Source organism: Anomalospiza imberbis, chromosome 1, assembly GCF_031753505.1.
Source record: "Anomalospiza imberbis isolate Cuckoo-Finch-1a 21T00152 chromosome 1, ASM3175350v1, whole genome shotgun sequence".
NCBI classification, from domain to species: domain Eukaryota; kingdom Metazoa; phylum Chordata; class Aves; order Passeriformes; family Viduidae; genus Anomalospiza; species Anomalospiza imberbis.
Genome location: NC_089681.1, coordinates 39,806,944 through 39,833,211, shown reverse-complemented (window position 1 = coordinate 39,833,211; position 26,268 = coordinate 39,806,944). Strand labels below are relative to the sequence as shown.

Here is a 26,268-nt window from a genome sequence, read left to right as displayed (position 1 = left end):
TTTAACTGGCAAAAGTTTAATGTCAGCTTACTTATAAAAATGAAAAAATATTTTAAAATTCACCATACAGTTGAGCAACCTGCCCTACTGACTACCAGCTACAGGAAGGCATTTAAGGAAATGATGGTTGTGTCAAAACAAAGGCTAACTTGAGGCATGTATGCTGCTTAGAAATAAAAAGAAAAGAAAAACCTAAAACCCCTCTCATTTGCAAGAAGCTAGATGCTTAGCCTAATTTTTAAAGCTAATTACAAAATCCTCGTTCATACTGGTCCAGATGTCTTGACAATTTCTTCTTCTAACAGAACTGTCAAAAGAAAAGAATGTTTTATGAGATCTTCATACACCTTACTTCTAAATCTCTGCAAGAAGAAACAGAAATACAACACCATACCTAAGATATGGAAATCAATAATTAAAGCATTTGCTTATATTTTAACCATTCCTTCAGGCACCTGTATACAGACACCTCTGTAACTGCCACCTTACAAAAGGTTTTAAGGAGAAATATACATTTTCAGGTACTGCAAACAATTCCATCAAACGATTTATAGGCTTTATATATTATTTAGATTTCTTGGAGCCTGTATTTGAACAATATTCAGCAATAAGCTACATAAACCAAGATGCATAAAATATTTTTTATGTGACAGTCTTAATGTATATCATGGTATGGCCCTGCAGAGCTGCAGCATTCTTAACATAGAAAAATAACAGAATGAGGTTATCATGCTTTCTATGGCATGTGATCACACCTTAAACTGTAAATTTTAAAAGCCTTCATTTCAGTGTTTTTCTATTTTATTGAACTACCAGTGTTTCTCAGAAGCTTTATAAATTCCTGTTTCCTAAACTTAAAAAAAAGATTCAATCAAGTTATCACTGCCCTACACTTATCTTGGCACAGCAATGCAGCATCAGTCATCTCTCTTTTTTATTGCTTCTTCTTTTCAGAATCGCAAAAAAAACAGAAAAAACAATAACAACATAAGGTCTAAAAAAGGCTTGTTACACTCACCAAAGCAGAGATTAAAACCAGTTAAAAGAACTTCAGGTGAAGAAAGAGAAAACACAGTGATCAGCTTGTCACCATTTCGTATGGCAAAGCTGTATTGTAACTAAATGTCACAAGGACTAAGTCCTGATTTCTCTCCCCCTTTGCCACCAACCTTCTTGAGAGATCTCACACTTTCAGTCAAAAATACATTTCTGATTTAGAGCTATTTTGCAATCTCAACATGTAATATCATTAATGGGTTAAGAAGTAACCCAAAAAGTCAACAGAAAGTGGTTTGTCACATTTACTGTAAACCCAAATTGACCACAGAGGCTGGCTGCCTGCTATCAAATATGCAGAGCAGTCTAACATTCTTACCTTCCATCTGTTTCCACATTCATTACAGACAACAAACGTTGTCATGGGTTCATCAGCACTGCGGGTTTGAACCTTTGGCAAAGGCAAGAGCCAGAGCAGAAAAGGAAAGTTAGTATCTTCAATTTTTGTTAGTGTGTGTTCAATGTAACTGTTTAAATCAAAGTTTAACATTAAGGAAAGAAATTTGCATAAAAATACAAGTTAACTTTATGTATCAACTGGAACTGGGCTTTTTGCCACACTATAAAGCCATGATAAACTTGGATTTTGAGAGACTTAGTAGCACTGTAATACCAATTTCTGCATTGAAACTGTGCACATATTTCTAGGAGCAGATTCTGCACTAAGTACAATGTCCAGTACAGCTTCATATACATTTACCTTCTGCACTAAAAGTACAATGTCCAGTACAGCTTCATATACATTTACCAATGTAAAGGCTTAAAAGTCTCATGGCTGAAAAACAACTTGCTATTTAAAGCATCTGATAAACAATATAAAATATAAATGCAGCTGATCCTATGATGGAAATGACATTCCCTGAAACACTGTTAGACAAATTAAAGCACCCTTTCTGTGGCTGTAGGAATGACTGTAAATCAGGGTCTAGTGTTAGTACAACGGTACATTAAATATACATAAAAATATACATGTGTATACATGTATATATAATTTTCTACTTTTAGTCCCTCTGTAAAAATAAACTTACACACATTAAAAACAGTATCTCACCTCCACATAAAACCCTTATGAATATGATACATTAAGAATTATCAAGAATTCATCATTGTGAAGAAACTCGAGTTTCAGTCTATATAGATACTCAGCTTGGATCTACATAAAATTTTGGCAAATAAATACAACAAACTTGCTTTACACAAGCACAACTAAGCAGTTCCGGCTATCTTCACATTTTATAATTTGTCAGCATTTTGTTGAAAGTTCATTTTGCAATTCCAATTTTTTTTTCTCTGACAATCTTTATATAGGACTTAAGGTTTGAAAAAGGAAAACAAAGAGTCTGAATAGCCACGCACCTGGGTGTATGTACAGTTCTTCTTTTTGCACTTGCCACACGTAAACAGATCAGTTTGGGTACCTCCTGTTTTAGCCATCTGGTGCTCTCTGATAGCTTCTTTGGTCAGATTTTTGCGCATTTCTTTCAGCTCATCACTTGCCATTTCCTACAAAGGACAAAGACCAGACAGAGTTTACTAGAGAGTTTTAGCTTTAAAACAAGCTATCACTGTGTGAGCCAATACGATTTTTTACTTAGAATCCATGAGCAACAACTCTGTTGAAGGGCAATGTAATTCTACACTTTTTTAATTTTACAAGATTTAAGGTGGGCTATTTCACAGCACAGAAGCTACAAGAAGTTAAAAATGTTCTCTTTTTTAACAGATAGGAAAAAAAAGTACAAGTTGCAACGTCGAACATCTAGAAACATTTCTATGCAAATACACTTCTGAAGTTCAGAAATGTAAGCAAGGCAAGGTAGAGGACTTAAAAGTCCTCCGAAGAGGCAAAAAAGATGCTCTCCCTAAGTTAGATCCTTGGATAATTATCTCACTGACCTACGTAACATTTATTACAGGAAAAAATTTACATTTTTTTGCCTTCCATATTTGTACTGATAAATACAAGTACATCCATAATTTACCATATGTCATAAAAAATCATGTAAACTTTGTTTTTAAACACTAACCAAAGAGTTCAGAATCACCCATTTTCTTTTTCCTTTAAAACAGTTTTAGTACACAAGATCTTCACAAGGTCTAGTAAACAAGTGTGCATAGCAAAACCAATTTGTTACATTTTTATTCAATACAATTTTTTTCACTATCCCATGTAGATGTGGAATGAAAATCTTGTATCAATGCTTTTTCACTTCAGAAGTAATCTTAACACTAAGGGGGTTTTAGCCATTTGACATTTTAATCCAAAACATTAATAAAACAAACAATGTGCACTGGACAGGATGAAATATATGTTGGCACAGATGCACATAAATACGTAGAACAAAGAAAGTCAAAATACATACTGAAGGTACAGCTTGCTTTTTTTACACATTCTTTCACCAGCCTGTTTGTCCTAACCTTTATGTAAAGCTATAGTAAAAGCAAAAAAAAAAAAACCAACCAACAAAAAAACCCACCACAACTTTCTTTTGGAATAAAGTTAGTCACGATTTTCATTAGTTGACCATAGCTAATTTCTCTCAGCCTCCAAGACACTCCTTTATATGTCATTTGAGGGGGCAGAATCTAACACATAGAAGCAGAACTACAGAACTGAAGCAAGATGTTAACAAGATGCACTTTCATTTTCTTCTCCCATAAAATCTCATTTTCCATTTAAATTTCTACATCTATTTTCACTTGTAAAGACACTTTCATGCCCTCTACCCCAACACAGCCCTGTAATTCAGATTTTGCAAGCCAGAAAAAGCCAAAGTCTTTCAGAAGTATGCCAGCTTACACAAATTACTTTTAAGGCTAATAAATACAGGCCAGGATGTAAGTCCAAGAGGGAAATAGTTCAAAACCTGTGCTTTACTTACCTCTGCTGTCATTTTAGCAAACTTGTCAGGAGGAATGTTTCCACATAATACATTTTTCCTTAGGTTAGGGTTCTTTGCATCCTTGAGATTCGCTATCCTACTTCGTACCCTATTTTTGTATTTCATATCAGTGTTTTTTAATTCTTGAAAAATAGGTGCTTTGGATTTAAGGAACAAAACATGGATAAGTAAAATAGAGTAAAATATTAACAAATAAAACAGAGCATGAGAAAGGATTAATTCTGGGGGGCAAGATCTCAACCAATATACTTCTCCACTGTTTGTCAAGTCCTCCCCCCACCCCAACCAACAGCTACTTTCCTGTTCAACACAGCAGAATTCACAACCTTCTGAAGCCTAATCATAGTTTAGCACAGGGTCAAATATGAATTTTTGGGTAGTAGGATCTCAACTGTAACTGTGAAAAGTCACCCATAACTTTATGTCCAGTTTCTTGATCTCATTCTGAGAATTATTTCATTTCTGAATGAAATATTCAAACAATGACAGCTCACAAACACAATTTTTTTTTGTTAAAAAAAGAACCACAGACCTCTGTTCTGGAACGATTCAAACATTGGTACCAGAACCACCCTTTTGAGAAAGGTTCATTTAGAAATAGACTTGCAGAAAATTAAATAAAGACACTAAAAATTTATTAAGACTGTTAACAAGAAAAAAATTTTAAATAGCATAGAAGAGCCCAACATTTTATGTAAGAATACTTCAGTAAGATATCAAATTGCTGCTACAAGGAAAACATACTGAGCTGAAAAGAACCCACACACACACTCACCTACATGCATTCCTGCATATTTTAAGGCAAATCATTTAGGTTGGGCTGGTTTTTTAAACACTACATTTATGTACTGATGTGTTGAATACAGTTGCCATTTTTGTTTTGAGAAACACTCAATATATAGATCAAGTTAATTAATTTGAAAATTACTGTGTTTTTCAAAAATATTTCTGCCCTAGAGCACACAGATATATAACAAAGGATATCTTCTTCAATCTGAGAACCCAGCTCTTCTTCATCAGCACCAATAGCAATGTAATCATCTGAGGAAAACAAATGATAAAATATTAGCAACCTGACACTCTGTGTTCTATATCCCTGGGATCCCTATAATTCCAGAACGCTGTAGCTCAGCAAACTATAAAACACTTGCAGTGAGCCTTCTTTTTGTATATGTAATTTGAATTTACTGCGTAACTAAACTTTCAAAATTTATTACTTAGAAGAACATGAATAAGTGAAAGAAGCAGAACAGAAGTTTAAAAGAGTTAAAACATTTAAAAACCAAAAAACTTTTGACACCTAGTTGTAAACACAAATAGAAGCAAAAAACACTTTTACACAGAAAAATCTAAAATATTCCAATAGGCTTGGCATCCCTCCCATCTCCACAGCCTGTGCATAGAACAGCCTATTATAAAAGGGAAACATTTTATCTTGTTTAATCAATTGTTTTAGTCCATACAATACAAGAATAAGCAAATAAATGTTTTGCATGCATGGAAGAGAAAAATTTCATTAGAAACATGGTAATTAAATAACAAACAATCTTATTAGATTTTTTTAAATGCAAAGCAGAGATGTGTCATAAAACATGTAAATTAGAAGAAATAGACCACAGTAGTATTGAAGGCAATAAAACACTTTAACTAAAATGTCTCAAGATAACTGTTTACTGTTTCTGACCAAAACGCTTCCCCACAAAGACATCTACCTTTCCAAGACAGCTTAAGAAGAAATTATATATAATGTTTGCCTCCTCATTTCAACATGGGTATATTTCAGTGAGTAATCCAAACATCGTTTGTCCTTTGATCTCATACCAAAGGCCATAAAACAAGAAAATAAGCTCATGTTTTTAACTCTCAGATCATCAGTTTACATTCGCTGTAGAAAGCAACACAGCAAAAAAAGGTTTTCAGAAAACTATTTAAAATTAAGACTACATAGAATTATGAATATTAAGATGCTGTATGTGACTGTCTGGTCCTAGAAGAAGTCTGTGAACTATATATTCAGATGACCACTAATTCATGGTCTTTAGTCAGTTATGCTTATTGTCTATACCTGAATTTATATTAATTAAAAGAATAAGAGAGTAAACACAGATGATTCAGAAGTCTACTTACACTGGGCCAAGTTACACTAAGCTAAAAACAGAGAAACAGGAACTGGGTCATAATTTTGATAAAGAGAAGGACGCACCAGAAAAAATCAAGTAATTCTGGAAAGTCCAGCTTTCAGTTTGCTCCTTATCCAGCAATTAATTCAATTTGCCAGTTTAAACACACCGAAGTGTACATGAGAGATAAAAAGGAAAAAAATCCCAGAACAGTCAAGGAATTTACAGATACCTAAAAGGCATGAGGTTAAGAGCAATGCAAGACTCTATTATTCCAAGTTATCTTAATGAAATGCCAAGAATCAATCAAAATAGAAAGGCAGCCTTCAAAAACTAAAATCTGAAGGTTTCCAGGACCTCTGGTGTAAGAAAGGCAGTCTTGCCTATAGTCACACCCTCTAAGTCAAAAAGACTGAGACAAAAAAAAAAAATAGCAGCCTCTATAAAAAGATTTAAATGAAGCATTAAGGAGGCAATAACATTCCTGGGAAGAAGATCCCCTGTTGGCAAGGTATCAGATGAACTGAGCCACAAAATGTCCTGAATTAGCAGCAACGAAAATGCATTTTTAAACATTCCCATGCCATCAAGGTTACTCATTACGTGCACCTTGGGTAAACTGGTTTATGGTCCACACACACAAATAGATGCAAACAGGGTTTATTCTACCCTACAGGGTAGGAGAAAAAGTAGTATAGGAAAGACAGAAATAGAGAAGAAGGAAATAGTTAAACTTGAAAATATAGTCTACAAAGCTCACCTCCTGTTCTGAGAGCTGCAGAGAGCATTTCTCTACATTTCACTCGTACAGAGTCTGAAGTGCTTGGAGCCCGGGGAAAAGAAGGGATGAAAGAATTTGAGGGAGCACTACCCTCCTCCTTCCTGCTGCTGGAATTGCTACTTGAACTGCTAAAAAAAGGCAAAATGAAAACCAATATTAATGTTTTTCCCCCTTCAAATAACTTTGTTTCTGGGCAAAATATGGGTCTTTTGCTACATCCATTTGATGGTATTCCAAAATAAGAACACAGGCCACCTTTTAAAAGTTATTTATAGGTCTAGAGTCAATACAATTTTTAAAGTGTCTTTAGACTATTCACTAGGGTATTCCACACAATAGAGACACAGCAGGTATTTCATTCCATTATGTGGCACATAAGCTTTAATTCTCAGTTCTTTACATTAACATGAAATCTTTTTTCCTCCCACAGAGCTTTACTTTAAGAAACAGTGACGATACATCACACCAACATTCACTCTGCAGCAAATGCCTTGCATTCAATCTGCTTACTGTACTGAAGGGGTGCCATGGTCACAACCCCCCCCCCCCCCCCACAATTTATGTAGTTTTGCAAACTGTAAACCAAGTTTTCAGCTTCCATCTGGACATACAGTTAGAGGTTAAACTTCAATTTTAAAATGGCTGCTGAAAAGAGATCACTAAACTCTGAAATGTATAGAAGAAATGGGCTTGCAAATACTCTTTTGTAAATGTTCTTCAGCTCCTGCAGTGACATTAATGTAGGCTTCTTTTTCTGGTAACATATTTCGTGTTTACCAAAAAAAGTGCAGAATGTTTATTAAATATAAAAGCTAACACACAAAAGAAGCATATGCAATTACCACAAAGCAGAGACTGAGAGTTGTTTTACAGTCTCAAAACTTGGTGCTAGTACCAAGAGAGGACAGAGTACTTGACAGACCCAACAGATGGAATAAACAAAACTTGTCTGGCCATATCTTGACCTATGATTTTTTTTTTTTTATCATGTCAACAGTAGCACAGTTTACTTCCCCAACAAGACACTGTTTCTTGTACAACTCTGTCTTTCAGAAAAGAACATGGCAGCTGTCTCTAACATAACAAATTCAGACCAAATAGTTTCATGTTAATTTATACTGAGTGAGACAGTATAGACAGTATAGACAGCATAGCCATTAAGAATTAAGCACCTTTCTTCTCTGGCATCAGGGCTGTTTTGTGAGGAAGATGCAGGCTCCTTTTTCTTTTCTTCAGAATCTTTATCAGTTGAAGGTCCATCTGGAAATACAAAACATGAGAAACTCTCTTCTACCCAGAAATAGTAACTAATTTAAAGCAGTGGTAAAATATCATTATTTCTCCTGAACCAGTTAGAAATGTTATCAGCTCCCACTCTCTGCTTTGACCTTCTCTTGCAGTACAGCCTTCCACTTCCCAGCACCCTCCCAATGCAGGAAATGAAAAACATGACAACACCTCAGATCCTTCAAGTCAAGTCCAGCATCTGCTTAAACTGGCAGTGAAGACATGACGGAAACATAGACTTTTATGATTTATTTTTTCCTACACTCCTACATTAGGTAGACACTAACTTCCCAGGTCTCTGAAATTTGTCTTCCATGTTTTATATACTGAATTTCCTACTACATACGTGCCATTTTTTAAATTATAGTGTGGAAGACACCATAGTTGGCAAAATATAAAGTAATTTTCATCTTTCTGAGGGAGTTTTCTAGACACAGACAGTATTTTCTCTGATAGCTCGTAAATTATTTGCCTCAGTATTTAAATATACTTGAATCTGCCATTCCCATACTGGTTATGTTTCACTACGATTTTATAAAGAATAAAGACAAAAGTCTTTATGGAAAAGAGCAATCACAACCTTTAACTCTAGCACAGCAAGGATGCATACACCCTTCCATTGTGAAGAGGATTTCAGAGTGGCTAAACTGAGTGCCTACTTTGATTTGCTCTCTAGAAAGGATGGCTCTCTACTGCCTACAGAGAAAGCTTAGTGAGATTGGCATCACTGATTGACAGATTTCATTAATTCTTCTTTCCAAGCCTTTATAAAGCTGCTACTACACTTCTAAATTTGTAGACTGTATTACTGGAATAAGCATATATTACAAACTTTAAAATTAATTAAAAACAGAACAAGAAAAGGAGGGAAATCTGTTAAGGCTCAGTCTTGCCAACAAAGATGTCCTGAACTAAGCATGTAAATCCTTGCTTAAGCATCTAAAAGTATCCGTATTTCCAGAAGAACCCCATCCCTGTGCTTCTCAGAGGAACTTGGTTGTATGTAATTCACAAATGTGGGTCTCTTCAAACATCGAGCTTTTTCATTTCAGAGAGCAGAAAATAACTGTACTTTATTTTTATAGGAACAATAAACTGAACATGATTTTGATCTTTTCCTTAACCTGTGAGTTAAGGAATTTATCCAATCAAACACCACTTTGTTAAAAAATCATCATAAAAGGAGAGCAGAAACAGCAGTATTGGATCAGACTAGGGACCAATCTACTATCCTGTCTCCAGCTGCACCTATAAAGAGATGCACACAAAATAGTACAGGAACCATAAAAGCACAAGAAGGTACTTCTCCAGAGTATTTCCCCAGCCTTCAAGAGCTCACCCATTGTTTGCAATGTTGTATTCAATCCTTGATAAATTTAGTTTAGGGAAAAAAAGATAATTAAACACAGATGATGCACTCAGGCTGTCGTTAATAAGCTGAAGATGTTATTAAAAAAAATTCCTAATAAAGATACAAATTTAACGGCTTCTGTTATAAAAATAATTTCACTAAGAAAGCAAACAAGACTATAAATTGAATGGATCACATGAGTTCTCTGCTATGACAACTGAAGTGCACTGAGAGAAAGAAAACAACTCCCATTTTTAACATGCATACTCACCCTCTCTATGGCAACAACTAATTTCATGATATAATCTTTAAAGATGTTCCAAATATGCATGTAATCTCATTTAACTTCATAATGTTTTAAGTACATGCTCATTTTTGTCAGAGGCTTTAAGACAAACCAGTAGATCAAACTGGTATCTTGGGGTACAGCTCAAATCCTGCAAAGCAGGAGTTGTGCTTCAGCCCATTTACCTACACAATTTTTTTCTGGCACACAAATTCAGGTCTGACCTGGGTATCTCCTGCTTATCAGGCATACACACCACAGTGGTACAGCTGGCACCCAGATCTCTTCTATCAGACAATTCCATTTAGCCCAGCACCATTTCACCAAGGGCAGGCACTTGCCAACACCTGCCAATACCCCAATGGCTTATTTCCCTTTTGGAGGGCAGGGTATACACAAGGCACACAGATAAAAGCACACCTCCTCCTACAACTGCAGACCAGTCTATGCAAGGATGTCTCAAACCAAGGTCAGACTTGAGCAGCTGAAACTGGACATCTTCAGCAAGTAAGTCCTCAAAACTACAGCTTCTTTAATCACTTAAGAGTTTTTGCTTAATCTAGTTTCAGAAAGCTGAAAATAATATTATCCTAAGTGTTTAAGTCACTTTATGGGTCATAAATTGGAAAGCATTAGAAGAGATGCTTTCCATCCTTAAACTCACATGGTAAAAAGGGTATCTTGTTTTATTGAAATACTGTATTGACAAAAGAACAGAGTGCAATTAACAGCCTCCTATGCAGCATTTCATCTATCCTCTGGGGAAAGAAAAATTATCCTTGACAAATTAAAAGCCCCTACTAATTAGTTTATTTTATACTCAATGACCAGACTCTAATACAGAGGAAGAACGACATCTAATGGGAACTATGAACAACCACAGAAATTGTAACAAAGTAAGGTGATAAAAAATGGCCCTCCTGTGAAATGTCTTTAAAAATTCCAATGTGATTCACCTCAGGAAGTCTACAGAACATTATAAATATTTATACACTACAACCTACAAGTTGTGCAGTTCCTTTTTGCAACTCCATACAGCTATTCAAACTTACCCAAATTCTCTTCAGAAACAAATGGAAACTGTCACCAATTTTAGGACTAAAACTGTAACTTCGCAGTTTTAGCCACTGCATCTTCAGGCAGCCATAAAAAATCTCAAAGCTTTGTTTTTTTATAAGAGAAGCTAATTTATATTAATACTTCTTCTTTAAAATACAAAGAACATGGTAGTAACAAGAATAGACTATTAGCTATTGGAAAAAGATATTCAAAGTTTAACAACTGCATTGCAGTTTCTATCTGGGTCTTGCAATTAATTTGAAAGATACTTGAAACTTCTTCAGTGAAAAATCTCTCCAGGGTCAAATAAGACATAACACTAGTCTGTGTTATCAAACCAAAAATTTTAATGCAATAAGATACAGCCAGATAACATAATTAATCTGAATATTAGAAGCCATTAATAGCTTTTTCCTAGATCTTTCTATGTTACAAGGCAACACTAGACATTTGCTAGCAATGAGAAAAAATCAGAATATATAAAGATGTAACGTTATTCATTTATAAATCTAACTTCAAATTAGGAAAAATATTAAATAAAAATTTTTCCAGAAACATTAATGAAAGGTGGCTAGTTATTACCTGGAAGCACATGAAAATTTAATTTAGCGGGATATCGTGTGTTACGTACTCAGGAATCACCACCAGAACTTGGAAAGTTTTCTGAGTATCCAGTTTAAATAAGTTAAAGGAAAGAGATAAGAGAACAGGTATCAAATTACATAGTTATTAATTTAACAACAACCTTCATATGCAATAATTATTTAGGCTCCATTTTCCAGACTCTGATCAAATAATCTTGAGATGCACAAGCAGCTACACTTGTCAGCAATTCCTCTACAAGATGTAGTAAGGCATGAAGGTAAGATCAGTAAAGTTTCTTTTCAGTAGTAGCTCTGGGAGGAGGAATATCTAAAAATCCATAAGTAAACAACAAAATTATGAACTCTTTGCTAACGATTTTATCATCAGTGACAAAAGACCATGACACATGGACTTATTCACTATATGTGTTTTTCTCTTAAATACTATAATGCATTGTGTGTTATATCTCTACTGATTAGCTTAAAAAATTACAGACCTAACAGTACATGAACAGTTCCAAATATACACTTCACAAGAGGTGATTTTTACAGCTCATACTCGATATGAAAATGAAACTACTGAAACTGTTCTTGCACTTGATTCTGCTTGATGTCTTATAAAGACATGTACTCTTCTTATCAAAAGTAAATAATATTCCTAAATGCTATTAGACTCTAGTTTAAGAACTTGCTCTGCCAGGAACATTTTTTTTGAGCAAAGCCAGGAGGCTTTGAGATGTCCTTGAACAACTTCACTCACGACAGCATTAACATACCTGTATGATAGTCCTAGACTGCACCTGCTGGCTCCAGGAGAATCAAATCCAGGTTTGAAATAACAAAGGATTTTGTGAACAAAGTAATCTTAGTATAAAATACTTCTGTGATTCCTGACTGGTGTTATTAACATTTAGACACTCTTTTAAAATAAAATTACTCAGGCATGCCCTTCTTTGAAATAGGCATTTCAAAATGTTTGTGGCCTCACTTTTAGTTTTCAATACTGGCAACAACTGATCACTTAACATTAAGAACATTGTGCCATGCTTCTGCATTTTGAGTTCAGTATATAAAATTACTGGAGGAAAGTTTACCTACAGGTCTGGACATTCTTTTTCACTGTATACTCTTCAGCAAGTTCAGCAAGCAGTTCAGCAAGTAATTATTTATTATGAGGGTTATATTTCTTAAGGAATTTTTGTTGCTTTTCTGACATAAGAAACACTTCAGACAACCTAAATGAGTGTGCATAGACTCATTATCTGCACAGCATACTCTGTATATTCAGCTACTTGGCAAAACAGTCATTATTGGTAAATCCCATGTTATAACTGAGCAGCATTTGATTCTGAGAGCTGAATTTAGCTCCTTATGCAAATTCTGACCATCTCTGCTGTGTACTTTAACTTTCAGAAAGTATCTGAAAGGGACCTTGCACTGTGGCTTACCCAGTGAGTCACTTTAGATGGTCACAAGCCCTCTGCTGCACAGCTTCTGACCCCTCCAAAAAATGTTTGGTAACCTGGGAAGGCTCAAGTCAAGCCACAAAGATCTGGTCATTCACAACTCAAAACTTTGATTTGTTCTCATGTTTCCCGTGCATTCCTAAAAACTAAATTCTGATAGCATCGAACTGAAACATTACATGCAGCCTGAACAGTGAACAATTCTTGCCTAAATTGAAAATGTCATTTATAAAAATAACTCACAAAGACTTCAGAGCTCTGAGTACAATGCTTGGTACGATTAACAGCTGTCCGCTTCTGCTGCCATCTTTGCTCCATACCATTTTACATGCACTATAAACAGCATAATCGAAACTGATTTCTCAAGCAGCTCAACATACGGTATTTCGTATTCTTCCAAGAAAGTCAAAACTAATGACAAAACAGAATAAGAGTACTTTGTAAGATTCCCACCCATACTTATACCCTATCTTTCACAGAAATTTTTCACATGAAACTTTACGTTCTAATGAGTTACTGAGCAGTGATAAAAGAGCCAAAACATTTGCCTTACTATGCTTTATTATAAGATCTACATTACAACCAAGGAAAATTTAACTACCTAAGTTTTGGATGTGTAAGCAGTGCTGTATTTTCAGGATTAATTTGATTTTATGTAGTAAGGGCATTACCACAATTATATTAGAGCTGGCACAATAATGTACACACAATAATATCTGTTCTGTAACAAAAATTAGCACATGAACAAAGGTCACATACTCACTGCCTCAAGAAGTATTCAGTTCTGATAAATGCCAAATCTTTCTTATTTACTTTCCAGCTCCTCGCATGTTTGACTTCACCTTATGCAAAATGCCTCAGTTAGAGTCTCCCAACTGTGTTAAAACAATCTCAAATCTAGCAAGCTATAAAAGGGGACGTTCCACCTTGCCCCAGCTGTTTGTTACTGCTACAGTCCCTGTGCAGGAAACAGTAACTGCAAACAGGTTGGACCAAAAAGTGATAGTTGAAATTAAGTGATAGTTGAAAAAAGCCAGAAGAAATGAACAAAACAATTAGTTTCCAACTGGTCAGTTCCCAGCTCAGGTCTTCTGGATAGCCACTCCAGCACTAGTTGCAACACAGGAGGGAGCAAAGAGGCACCTGTGCAGAAGGGAAGTCAGGACCGCGCCTTTACACAGCAGCCCACACCCAGAATGACCTGCCGTGACTCCCAGACTACTACAGCGTGGAAACCCTCCAGGCAGGAGTGACACTCCCCATGTTTCACAATGTTTGAACACTTAAACACCAGTAAACTTTAAATAACAACGTATTAAGACAATTTTGACTGATTTAAGGAACTCAAGCGTTAAAAAAATGAGACAATTATTTTTAGTGTCTCAACAAAAAAATGGCAAATCCTTTAGTCAAAAGACAGCGATAATCAGGCAGATCTCCCACTCCCTAAGGACAGCAGCATCTGAGCACACTCCAGGTGAGAATTCTGTTGGAAATGAGAGTATCTCCTCTACTATGTTGTCTAAGCTAAGTGGCAGTATTAAAAATTTGAACTTCCAAGAAGAAAAATTAACTGTCACCAAATATTGATAGAGTTTTGTTTTTAAACTTAGACTAATAACTTTTAATAACTTGAGAGCTAAATTACTCAATCCAGCAGCTACTTTTAGAAGTCTTTAGAGTAACTGATGCTAATATGCAAGTCAATTACTCCACTTATATACCTTACCATTTTTATATACTGATATAATAAAATTGGACTCCTACTTTTAAGTTTAAAATTAAAAAGTATATTACTTTCACTATTTACCAGTTAACTCTGATCAGATCCTACACTAAGATCCTGTATATGCATTTACTTTGATTATTATGAATTTTATATTATGAATATATAAACTTCATTATGAATTTTAAGGTGTTTTATCAGCATGTCTAGTATTATCCAATTTTTACTACTAAAACTAACATTATTAGTAAGTAGGTTAAAAGTCTTTAAGGTAGCTTTAAAAAGTTTGCTGTAGAGGCTGTTGTTTCTTACTAGAGCATCAAAGTTTAAGGTTCTGACAAGTTGTCAATTTCTACACACAGAGTATTTTCTATATAATTTACAAGACAGTAATAAAGTACTTGATAAAACACTTCACAATAAATAAAAATGAGGCTGAGTTCAAATGGTAGGGGACTCACACTCTCCTGGTATTTGGCATATTTTTCCAGACAGAATGGTATATTTAAATCATTATGTAAACTGTTTTCTATTTTAAAATTTTAAGCTCCAAAAATCTTAATTTACCTAAACTTATATACAAAGAAATAAAACAGAGTGCACCACAGTGTATGAACAAAAATATCTGGACATATTTTGAGATTTAAGTGTTTTCAGATATATTAAGTACTACCAAATACCCTTGAATAAAACCCTAACAGAAAGGTTTTAAGCTTATTAATTGCTTTAAGGGAAATTAAACAAAAAGTATTAAGTAGCTAATTAGTAAGCTGTTTGAAATTATGAAGGTTTTAGAAAGTGCAGCTGTTTCTCACTACCTGTAAGTTCTAACATATTTTAACATAATTTTTATTGTTTTTTTATCTTCACAAATCACTTCATAACCAAACATCAAAGCCTCCACACTCTCACATGAGATTTTGCACCACTTCTTCAGAGTACTTGTTATATTTGACAAAGAAAATAGTCAAGAAGTTTGTCAGTGCTTAGTGCTGCAGTACAGTCACTCCAGCTCAACTGCAGGCAATGAGACTTCAGAAATTAATCACGTCAGAGAAGCTGATTTCCTACTGCCTGCCAGCCCCAATAAAATACATTAACTGTTTCTCTGCACACACTCTCACAGCAATGGCCTGGTGAGAGTCAAAGAGTAAAAAACCAATTACACCAGCGCAGGAGGTTTCAATATTCACACAAAAGCACAAATATGACTAAAGCAAGGCAGTGTTGATGATGAGCACCAAGGCTAGACAGAGTTAAAACATGCAAGAGCAGGGACATTTCTGTTGCCATACCTAACAGCTTTTTCCAAGACTTGATAAGAGATTTTGCTAAAGATGTAACCTCTTCATCTGTGCTTTGCTTGCGTATTGCATTCACTGACATTCCAATTCTGGTAGACTGCAAAGTAAATAGAAATGTACATTATCACAAGTGACATGAAGGCAACTTAACAAATAAACATATATAAATTTGTACTTTGACATTAATTTTTACAGTATCTTTTTCTTTTGTGGTGGGTTTGTTTCCTTTTTTCTTTTGATTATCACGACAAAATACTGCAAGCCTTTATAAAAATTACTTTAACAACATGGACATTTTAAAAATAAATACAACAGTATTACCATCTGTCTTCATCATAGAAGTTTGGGGAGGGGTGGGCAGTGGTGGTAGGCACAAAGGTTAAGGACTGTATTTATATTTCAGGACTATAAGAAGCTTGCTGACTTCTTCACTGACATCATACTCTTAGAATTCCCATTTAGTGGCTGTGGAAAAAGCTGTAATACCCAGCTGGGAGCAAGCATGTTTTATGTACGTAAAAATTTTGCTGATACTGAGATTCTTTAGAATCATTAGCACAGAGAGTTCTGACTTTAGACAGAAGCAGAACTCTCTGTGTTTAAGATTTTAAAGAATGAGCTACCCTATCTTTCTGAAAAGGCCAAGACGGTGACAAGCTTTAAGCCTTTGCCACTACTGCCACCTACAGAGTGAATATGAGAGTAAGTTACAATTCATGCCTTTCAAGACTCAGAAGATGAGGACATAAATATAGCTCAACAGTAACATTTTAGAAGATTGATGGCTCATGTGGACATGTAACAAGGAGAAAATTTCCACCCTTTTAGCTTCACAAGAGGAGAAAAGCTTTTAACAATATAAATAAGGATTTTATTATCCTTTTGTATTCTGACTGATGACTACATTTTTTGTTTGTTGTTAAGATGCTCAGTTTTGTTGCATTACCATTTACAGGACTCACTAAATATAAATTACTCTACTTACTTTTGCAATAGATTATCATAAATTTCCTTCTTCTTAAAAGGAAAATTTAAATTTTTGTGGCTTGCTAAAAATAGAAATGATTTGTTCCTGTAAATTACTTCTTACAACCCAAACAACACTTTCTGAGGCACCAATGATGTGCTAAATGACTGGAAACATACTGAACTAATCCACAGCTATTTCAGTCAAGGAAACACATTAAATAACCTCAGGCCTGAGCATCAGCTCTAAACATGTATTTAAAGAAAACAGTTGGTTACTCACCTGTAACTAAAATGTTCCAAGATGGACTCTGCTCACCCACATTAATGGTACTGGCCATTTCTCTTGATATTTTGAACACTTAAATCTCAACATTATGTTCAGACAGTAAAAAATAACATGTCCTTGAAAATCCATAAAATACCACATCTGGATGAGAAAAAATCTAACAAAAAACCCAACCCTCAATTAATAGCTGGGCATAACAATAGCCTATGCTTATCAGCAAAGGGAAAATACACAAACTTACAGACTTACTTAACTAAGTAAAATCAAAAAACTCAAGTAAAACTCAAAACTAACCAGAAAAATTTCTTCTTCTGATCACATAAGAGAGACAGCTTATGGGAACTTTCTGAACTGCCAGCTTTCTTAAAGCAGTACATAAAAACAACTCATCTATTTGCTTTTATAGAGCACTGGATCAGGTCTACCTGAAGAGAGGAAGTGATGATCTACTAATTTATCTGCCTTCTAACTGGCACAGACAGTAACAAAAGATCAGTGTTATATTCTCAAAATTACTATATTTTAGTAACAAACCAGCTGACAGTATTTGAAATTTCCTTAGTTGTCCTGTCTGTAGAGCTGTTCTTGTGATTGCCATTGTTGAGTGATAAACTCCAGTTTTTTCATTCTTCCCCACTTTAAATTCTAGAGCACTTTACATATGCTTTCAGAGCAAAGACAGTCAAAGACAGCATAAAACTGATGCTTTCACCCTGAAGCACTGAAGCTTTGGCCAGCAGCCCTCAGTAGGTGTGAGCAGCAGTGAGCATAAGTAACCTGTGACAACACAAAGCAGAGCACATGGTGGCAGCAGGTGTTCTCTAAACCAGAACAAATGCAAAAATGTAAGGAACACAGCTGGGGAGGAAGAGCAACCACCAAAGCAAGCAGACGTGCTTCCAACTTTAAATTATAAGTGTATGAGGATAGAGAATTGGTGAGCACTGGGACCAAAGCAGAGCCAAACCAACCGCTGAAGAATAACCACCCCTGGGTTTCTAGGTCTTGCCAGTGAACTGGCCTGAAGCCATTAACAAGGGCTGCACATCACAGCCTAGTTCTGCACATGTGTGTGTAATTTCCTGTAAAACCTGTTTGTGAAAATAAAGCCTGACTGTGTCACTCAATGTTTAGCTGTGCACTAACCACAATTAGCACCAGGGACATGATGCCTTTAATGCTGTGAAGCTGCTAAACAGATTTGCAAGTCAGATCACTGGATAACTTGTGTGAGGAAGGCTACTGGCTCCCTGCCTAGCTGAGCAAGGATCAGCTTGCTTACATAAAACTCATCAGATGTAACACAGTGGTATTATTGCCTGCAATCACTTCAGTTTTCTGTGAAAATAAATGTGGCAAGAAAGACACAAGACACCAGCACAAGTCCAGACTACTAATATGTACCTTCCTGTTGCACATACCTGAGAAACTAGTCAGAGTACCTCATAATTTCAGCCCGAAGTCGCAGTGGTATTACATGAAAAATCGTAACTTCTCTTATTACACAGGAATAACTGAGCTAGCAGAGCTATTCTCAATGTAGCCAGCTTTCAACTTTGTGAAAATGAGTATTTTCACTTTTGTTCCACATTTCATCAATTCAAACACATTTGTCAGAAGTCCTGATCTACACAAAAGAAGATAGTGCCTCCACTATCTCATGATCATCACCCTTCCCAACACTGGCACGCTAATGATGCACCACAAGAGCAATGAGTACGATTTACTTCGCATTTCAGCTCTCATTCCAAGTCCACCATTGCTTAAGAAATTTGGGAGGCCAACAAAGAAAGTTTATGTCAGACTTAATATATTATCAAACTCCTAAGAAAAAAAAAATTGAGTCCAAATATGTTGCTATGCGCAATCTTATGCAGTGGAACTGTTTTGAATACAGCAATGGATATTTATGAAAAGCTTCCTAACTAAGGTACAGACAATGCACTATGCAAGAGTATCCCAAAATACCTGAAATTCCAGAGCACTTGCAGAGAGATTTTTAATTCCGAAGTCAAAATATAATTTGCATTAAGGCCTGCACAAAGAAACTCCAAAAAATCAGGTTAACCAGAGGGGTTTCCTGGGTTTTGTTCTTGTTTTGTGTGGGTTATTCTTTCTGGGGGGTTTTGAGTTTGCTCTCTTTTTAAAGAAGAAGGCTGAACCTAGGGGACAAAGTATCACAGTTGTACCAGCATTTATGCATGAAAGTGACACCTTAAAAATCCTATTTTCTATCAGAAACAGTATTAGTAATAACTTACTAAGTACATTCTGCAAGTATATAGGATGTATGAATCAAAAATGTTATTTCTTCTTTAAAACTTGAACTTTATGCTAATTCTTTATCTCTGATTATTCATTGCCCCTTAGAAAAAAGTTACTTTTCAGTCTCCTCCAACTTATTTGGCTACTACAGCAAATCAGGTTTCAGATTTAACTCTGACATTTGAAAATTTTCAGACAGGGAATATCTGGCTAGTTTGGAATAAAAGTTGCTCACTGATGAATTACATGACAAGCTCTGAAACATGACATGCAAGGAAAGTTTATATTTTGAAAGAATTTGAAAATAATATGTGAAATATTGTTAAATATGTAAATCTAAGTAATAATAGTGAGAGTATCCATGCAGCTGGGAGACATCCATCACTCCAGCTCAGAAGAATAAAAGAGGAGAATAATTACCTTAAGAAATACATTACTCAGAATGAAGGCGGGATGTAGAGTGTCAACTACAACTTTTCTCTTCACTTACAAGACAAAACCAGAACTAACTACATAAGAAAAGATGGTATCAGCTGTAATCAGGTGCATTCTCCTTCAAGAGGAAGGAAACACACCACATTTGTGTTAGAGTAAAAGTGTGAGATTCTATGTCCAGTATATTTGTGAGCAGGTCTTCTTCCTTGTCCATGACAAAATTCACAACTCTCAACTTAATCAGAAAGACAAGCTTTAAGAGTTTACTACTGGAAGAAAATACTCAAGATAAGTGGGCTACATCAGGTGAAGTGACACTAGACTACCATGTAACAAAACCGATGCTTCCAAGGACTTTGGATTTAGGAATCTATTTAAATAGTGTAACCTTCTATCAAATCTGCTGGCTCCATCTTCCTCATTAAGGAGTTAACATTTGCAACACAACAATAATAAGAAAATCATACCTGTAGTAACTCAAGGGTCATGGGAATATTCTTAAGCTCCTTCAACAAATCAAGAGCTCCAGCCTAAGAAAAAGAAAGAAAATAAAAAAGCCAAGTTAGTAGCAATCAGGAACTTCAAATAAAATATCAACAATATAATCCTATATGCCTTCAGGGACACATACTGGGTACAAACCACCAGTTCTCAATTTATCCACAGAACTAGAACAAGGAATGTTCCACTTCAGAAACTCTAGGCATTAACAGGCCTTAACTTGGAAATCAAAGTATTCACTCAAAGACTAGGGGAGTTTTACCCCATGTAACTCAAATGACAGACAAAGCATTCTGTCAATTACTACTTAACCAGCACACATCTTCAAGGGTGCTTTGCCTAACAGCATCAGAAACAATCCAGACAACAGCAGCAATTTTCAGTTCAGAACAACCACATCAGTTTTAGCACAAGAACGTGGAGTTGAGAAGCTCTGCACAGTCCATCAATAATGCACACATATACATAAAACACACACAGACATAATTCTTAACTGTATTTGTGGTGATGTGCTAAAGCCACATGTCGTGGGTTTTTCTTCTTCTTCTGCTAAGACTGTTAGGAAAGGTACTAACTAATTCTGTGTAAGCAGCTTTCTAGATAGATGATTCAAGTTCAGAGATTGTACTATTAGATGTTAACAAAGTCTATACCCAGCTACTTTAACAATTAATTCCTTAGCCATGTAAGCTTTAAAATAGTTTGCATAAATGTGAGCGCTGTAATTCTCTTTAACCTCTCCAACCTTGATGATTTACCAACTCTACTTCAGCAAAGCTCTGCACCATCCACTTGTGCCTGCGGACTGTCAGCCTACACAAATCCCCCAAAGGCTTAGATGATTTGGCTGTTATTCAAGTGCACGTGGTGCTGAACCTAGAAGCTATGAACAGAAGGGAGGCAACAACTGCCTGTGCATCCAAGAGGCCATTCAGTTCACTCACAGGCTCAGTTCATTACCTTTTCTTCTTTTTTTTTTTAATTCATAAGGTTCGGAAATAAATCCCATGAAATTTGCATTTGCAAATCTGTGGAATTTGATTCACTTTCCTCACCTCTCAGCTTATCCTATTTTATTTTGCATTTTGCTTACTTTTCAAATTCTCCCTAAACAACTTCTATTATAATGCCTGTTGCAGGGAAACTTAAAATATTCTGCTCCATCTGCAGTCTTACACTTTAACCACTAAAGATAAAATAACTACCAGGAGGTTGAGAAAGATGGAAGTGGAACTTTGGTGTCACATCTAAAAACCCTCAGCTTTGGACACCTTCAAATGTTGGCTACAACCTTTGTTCTTCAAACACTTCTGACCCAAAGAAACCTCCAAACCCAAACATTTCACCAAATCCCACCTTACACAAATTCAATTAACATATAAAGCTAAAGTTTCACTATTTTGCTGTGATAGCAAAAGTTCTATTTAACTTTTAGTCATGTTATACAAAACTTCTCCAGTCTTAACCACAGAATTTTAGCAGCAATCACGCAAGACTGAGAAATGCCACAATGTTTTCAGGTGCTAAATTGAGTTGGCATACTAAACCATATCTTTCTTTCAACAGCCATAAGCACGCTTTCTTCTATGCAAACACAGATCCAAATAAAGCAAGTTAATTATCTTCACTGCTACAAAACAAAATTCAAGGAAATCTTCTTAGCCAAAACACAAAACTAATGACAGAAATCAATGTGCCATTTAAAAATATATAATCCAGTAAGACTTACCTCCAAACCAATTAAGTTATTAGCACACTGTACACAGCATGTAATTTTAAAATTAACACAGATGATTGTAGTCTGCAAATTCAATATGAAAGTAACACTGTAATGCAAAGTAGCACTCTCTTCATTTCATAAATACAGTCTAGTCAAAATTCCTTTGCCTGCTATATTCCTTCCCAACTGCACATATGAAAACAAATTTATTATTCCCAGAGTAAATGTTTTCCAATACTAGCAACTTATATATAGCAGGTTAACAAACCATGCAACAATTAAAAAAAAAAAACCAGAAAAAACAAAACAAACAAACAAACAAAAAAAACCTCCAAAAAAAAAAACCACAAAAATCCCACAAACAAGAAAATAAAAAACCAACCAAAACCCCCATAAACAAAAAAAACCAAACAAACCCAACCAAAAAACAACAGGTTAATAGATGATATCTACATTTTATGCTGGCTTCTGTACCAAATTACCAAAAATTGATAATGCACTAATTCTTTCTAAGCCTTCACTTCTCTGTGCACCAAGAATTAGATGCTTTAAAATTAAATTTATATTGGTTTTTAAACTCATACCAACTAAACATTTTCATAATTGCTTCTCTTAGCATAAAGTCAAATGCTCTCTGTATCTCAAAACTAGTGTGGAAGTTGCACAGTATAACTTGTAATTACTTTTCTCCTAATGTAAGACTTCTGTGTTAAAAAAAACCCCCAACCATTAAGACCACTGTTATAAACTCTCATTTAAAGGCATTTCTATAATTTTATAGAAAAAGAAAGGCAATGTCCCATTCTCCTAGGCTGGCTGGCTTTCAATTTACCTTGTCACTTAAATTAACAGAAGTCAGCTTCATACAGACTCAGTAGATTATTCCTCCCAGCTTCTTTCAGTTGGTCAGATCACAACAGCACAGAATGGTATTCTACAGCCACATTTTAAAGCTGAACTTGAGGCAATAGAAAATGAAGTACATTTTTGAAGACAGCAGAGCTATCCAGTTATAATTCCCTTCTACTTAAAGGAGTATACATTTAATAACACACACAATTTTATTTTCTTCTCTAAATTTACTCAAGCATTCTTGATTGTTTTTAATCCATAGGTGCAGTCTTAGTGTTCATACCTATTCATTACAGCAGCTTAATGAAAGAAAGGTGTACTTACAACAGAAGCTCAAAGGAAGGCACTACAGGTTTTAATCCAATCACAGTTCTGAAGGAGGAGTAGTATCTATTTCAATTTGAAGCAACAGCAGAAATGCGCATCGCACAGTGCATTAAATACTAAATCAGATTATTTCCTCCTTCAAAACAAAAGAACTGCACATATAATTTCACTAAAATAGTTATGAAATCTGCACAGCTACAATTAAATCCTTCGTCAAGGTAAATCACCAAGAGTCTGACTCAGAAAGAGTGTCTGCATGGCCTGCCCTTTTTACTCATCAAAAGACATGCCACAGAGTGCTTTGCCACAACCCAGTCAACTTTTGTATGAGAGATCAAACATTTCTTGTCATCTAACTCTTGACAGCTTCAGAGAGAGCAAGTATCAAAGCTTTTTTTCTTTCTTTTATTATTAATGAATCTCATCAAATCATTCTCTTTCAAAGACACAGACCAAATACCTGTTCTAGAAGAGTAAAAATGGAGAAAGGAACACAAGAGGTTGTCAAAAGCATCATTATTCAGTGGGTACTTGTGTAAGAATGCATTTATCAATTCTTCTTCATCTTTGTGAGACAATAAAGAACCTTCTCATAGAGACTACCTTAATAATTTTGCTAAAGTTAGCATTTTAACTGCAGGGCAGAATTTTGTGCAATAAAGAAATGCCTTGTAAATGACAAAGACTTAGTAAGAAAAACAGGGAGACACCTCCTGGTTTGAATACTAACGTACATCCTCTCCTTTGATGCCACTAAGGGTTTTTATCATGCTACACGCATGTGCTTTGGACAAACTGTCAGATCTCCACTCTTGGCCACAGTGGCAGCTAACAAAGGAGCCACTTGTGTGCAGCAAGGAGCCTGACTGAAGGAGCTCTGTTTCAACACAGTACAAAAGCCCAACACCTCTGGTGCTCCCACGCTCTCACTCCTCGCTCTCACTGCTGGGACAGAGGTGAACATGAAGGTCCAGCTCTGGCTCCAGCCAGGCACAGCCTGGCCCAGCTCTGCCCGCTGTGTTCAGCCACGTCACACCTACGCTGACCCCAAGGAAGTCACCGCAGCGCTCTCCAGAGCTCTGAAAGTTAATTATGTTACACATGTCTGAATACATGTTCCCAGCTGCTGTTAGGAATTTTATCCAAATTCCTAAGCCTCTCAAATCACAGATAAATACCCTGTTGTCACCTGTAGCATCCCTGGTATGGCTACTCCCCAGGATCGTTCTCATGCCACCTGAGAGCTGTGGTTTTCTTTCTGTTATCAGAAGTTTTACAAATCAAATTGAGCTGGCTGCCCTTTATCAGTCTCATGACCGTGATATTTAAGTGTTTCAGTCAGTAAGTCTTCACCCTTTCAACACCTTGTTGGAAAGAGCCATGACTTCAGTTTTAGAGAAAGTGAGACAGCAAATGCTTTTGTGCTTAAATGCACAGAGAATAAAAATAAAAACAAAGAGGGAAAAATAATGGAATTAATAAATGCCAGTCATAAAATATTCTTTCCTCTAGACAAGGGATTTAAGAGTTCAAATATATCAGAGTTAAACCAAGCCATATTATGGAACTTCATGGATGGAAGCATGGCTTGTATGTACTTACAATGAATTTGTTCATATTCTGAACTAAACAAATCTTCTTGGTTTAATACAGTCAGTATTTCTAAAAATATGCAAATATTATTAATAATGCTCTTTATACTCTCCAGTATTAAGCAATAACAAAACTACTTATATGCAGTGGAATTGCACAATGTTGAGTTCTGAACTATTACTGTTAATAAGCTTTTAATGCATTATCATAACATATAGGAAAAAAACCCTTAACTTTACGTCTATAATAGTACCTTGCAGGAGGAACAACAATCACATATACAAGCACAAATTTCCAGAAAATAATAATGGGCCCACCTGATAAAGAAACAGTAAACAGTTGACAATTTACTTGCATGCTATTTTATGTATAACCAGGATCAGTTATGTGGTTGTTGCTCTACACTCTGATTTTACTTAATTTGATGTGTTTTTAGGTACCATATAAAAACCATATGTTACCTCAGCTCTGTATGAAGGGCATACATGACAATAACACTTGAGCTAAGCCAATTGAATCCTACCAAACTATATTCTTCCCCTGTTCCGAGGCACGAGTTATTCCTCAGATTAATAGACGCAATTAGAAGTGTTGCAGGTTAAAAAAAAAAAAAAAAAAAAAAAGAAAGAAAGAAAGAAAGAAAGAAAAAAAAAAAAAGAAAGGAAAACGGCTCACATTCCTCATGTGTGAAGTTCACCCACTCAACTCTCAACTCTGGCCCTGCCGCAGCTGGGTTTGGGCTCTTCAGTCATATCTTAGTTTTTACATCCCACCTAGAACTCCAGCTTTCACACCTAAAAGCGACAACACCCCGTGTACAGGGGGCCATCTCCGCAGGCCTTCTCCCGGGGGTGACAAGTTTTCTTTCGCCCGCGCAAGGCCAACACCGCGGTTTCGGCGAGCAGGAAGCGGAGGGCGCAGCCGCTCCCAGCCAGGGCCGGTGCCCGGGCGGGAGCCTGCTCTCGGCCCAAGGCGCTACGGCGAGGGTGGAGGGGCCGCCCCGCCGGGGAGCAGAAGCGGCTGCGGTCCCCTCTCCTCTGGCGGGGCCGGGGTAGGCACCGCAGCCCCGCGGGGCGGCGAGGGAAGCGCCGAGGCCGCCGGGCAGCGCGGGATAACTCGGCGGCGGGAAGGGACAGGCCTCGCGCCCGCGACAAGGAGGGAGCGCGGGGCCGGCCGGGGCCGCGCCGGGGCCCGCGGCAGCGCCGCCGATCCGCCTCCCGCCCCGTCCCGTCCCGGCGCTCACCGCGTTCTTCTTCTGCACCATCTTGTCCATCTTCTTGGCGATGCGGATGATCTCGTCCTCCGTGGCCATGGCGGCGGCGGCCCGGGCGGCGCCAGGCAGCGCGCGTCGAGCGCCGGCCGCGGGAGCCAGGCAGCGCTGCCGCTCGCCGAGAGCA

The 26,268-nt window shown here is 36.5% G+C and overlaps 1 protein-coding gene across 2 annotated transcripts; it reads right to left on the bottom strand.

Moving 5' to 3' along the window:
• TCEA1 (transcription elongation factor A1) lies at window positions 1-26,268 on the bottom strand. 2 transcript variants are annotated; one of them, XM_068188861.1, is made up of 10 exons: window positions 26,115-26,268; window positions 20,346-20,408; window positions 15,915-16,020; window positions 8,033-8,120; window positions 6,840-6,988; window positions 4,944-5,000; window positions 3,939-4,093; window positions 2,413-2,559; window positions 1,376-1,447; window positions 1-307 (listed from the first exon to the last, which is right to left on the bottom strand). In XM_068188861.1, exons 1-10 carry the CDS (start codon window positions 26,181-26,183, stop codon window positions 299-301), a joined length of 915 nt encoding a protein of 304 aa, XP_068044962.1. In that variant the 5' UTR covers window positions 26,184-26,268; the 3' UTR covers window positions 1-298. The 2 variants fall into 2 exon arrangements, with proteins under 2 accessions (XP_068044962.1, XP_068044973.1); XM_068188872.1 differs by having other exon boundaries at window positions 6,840-6,985.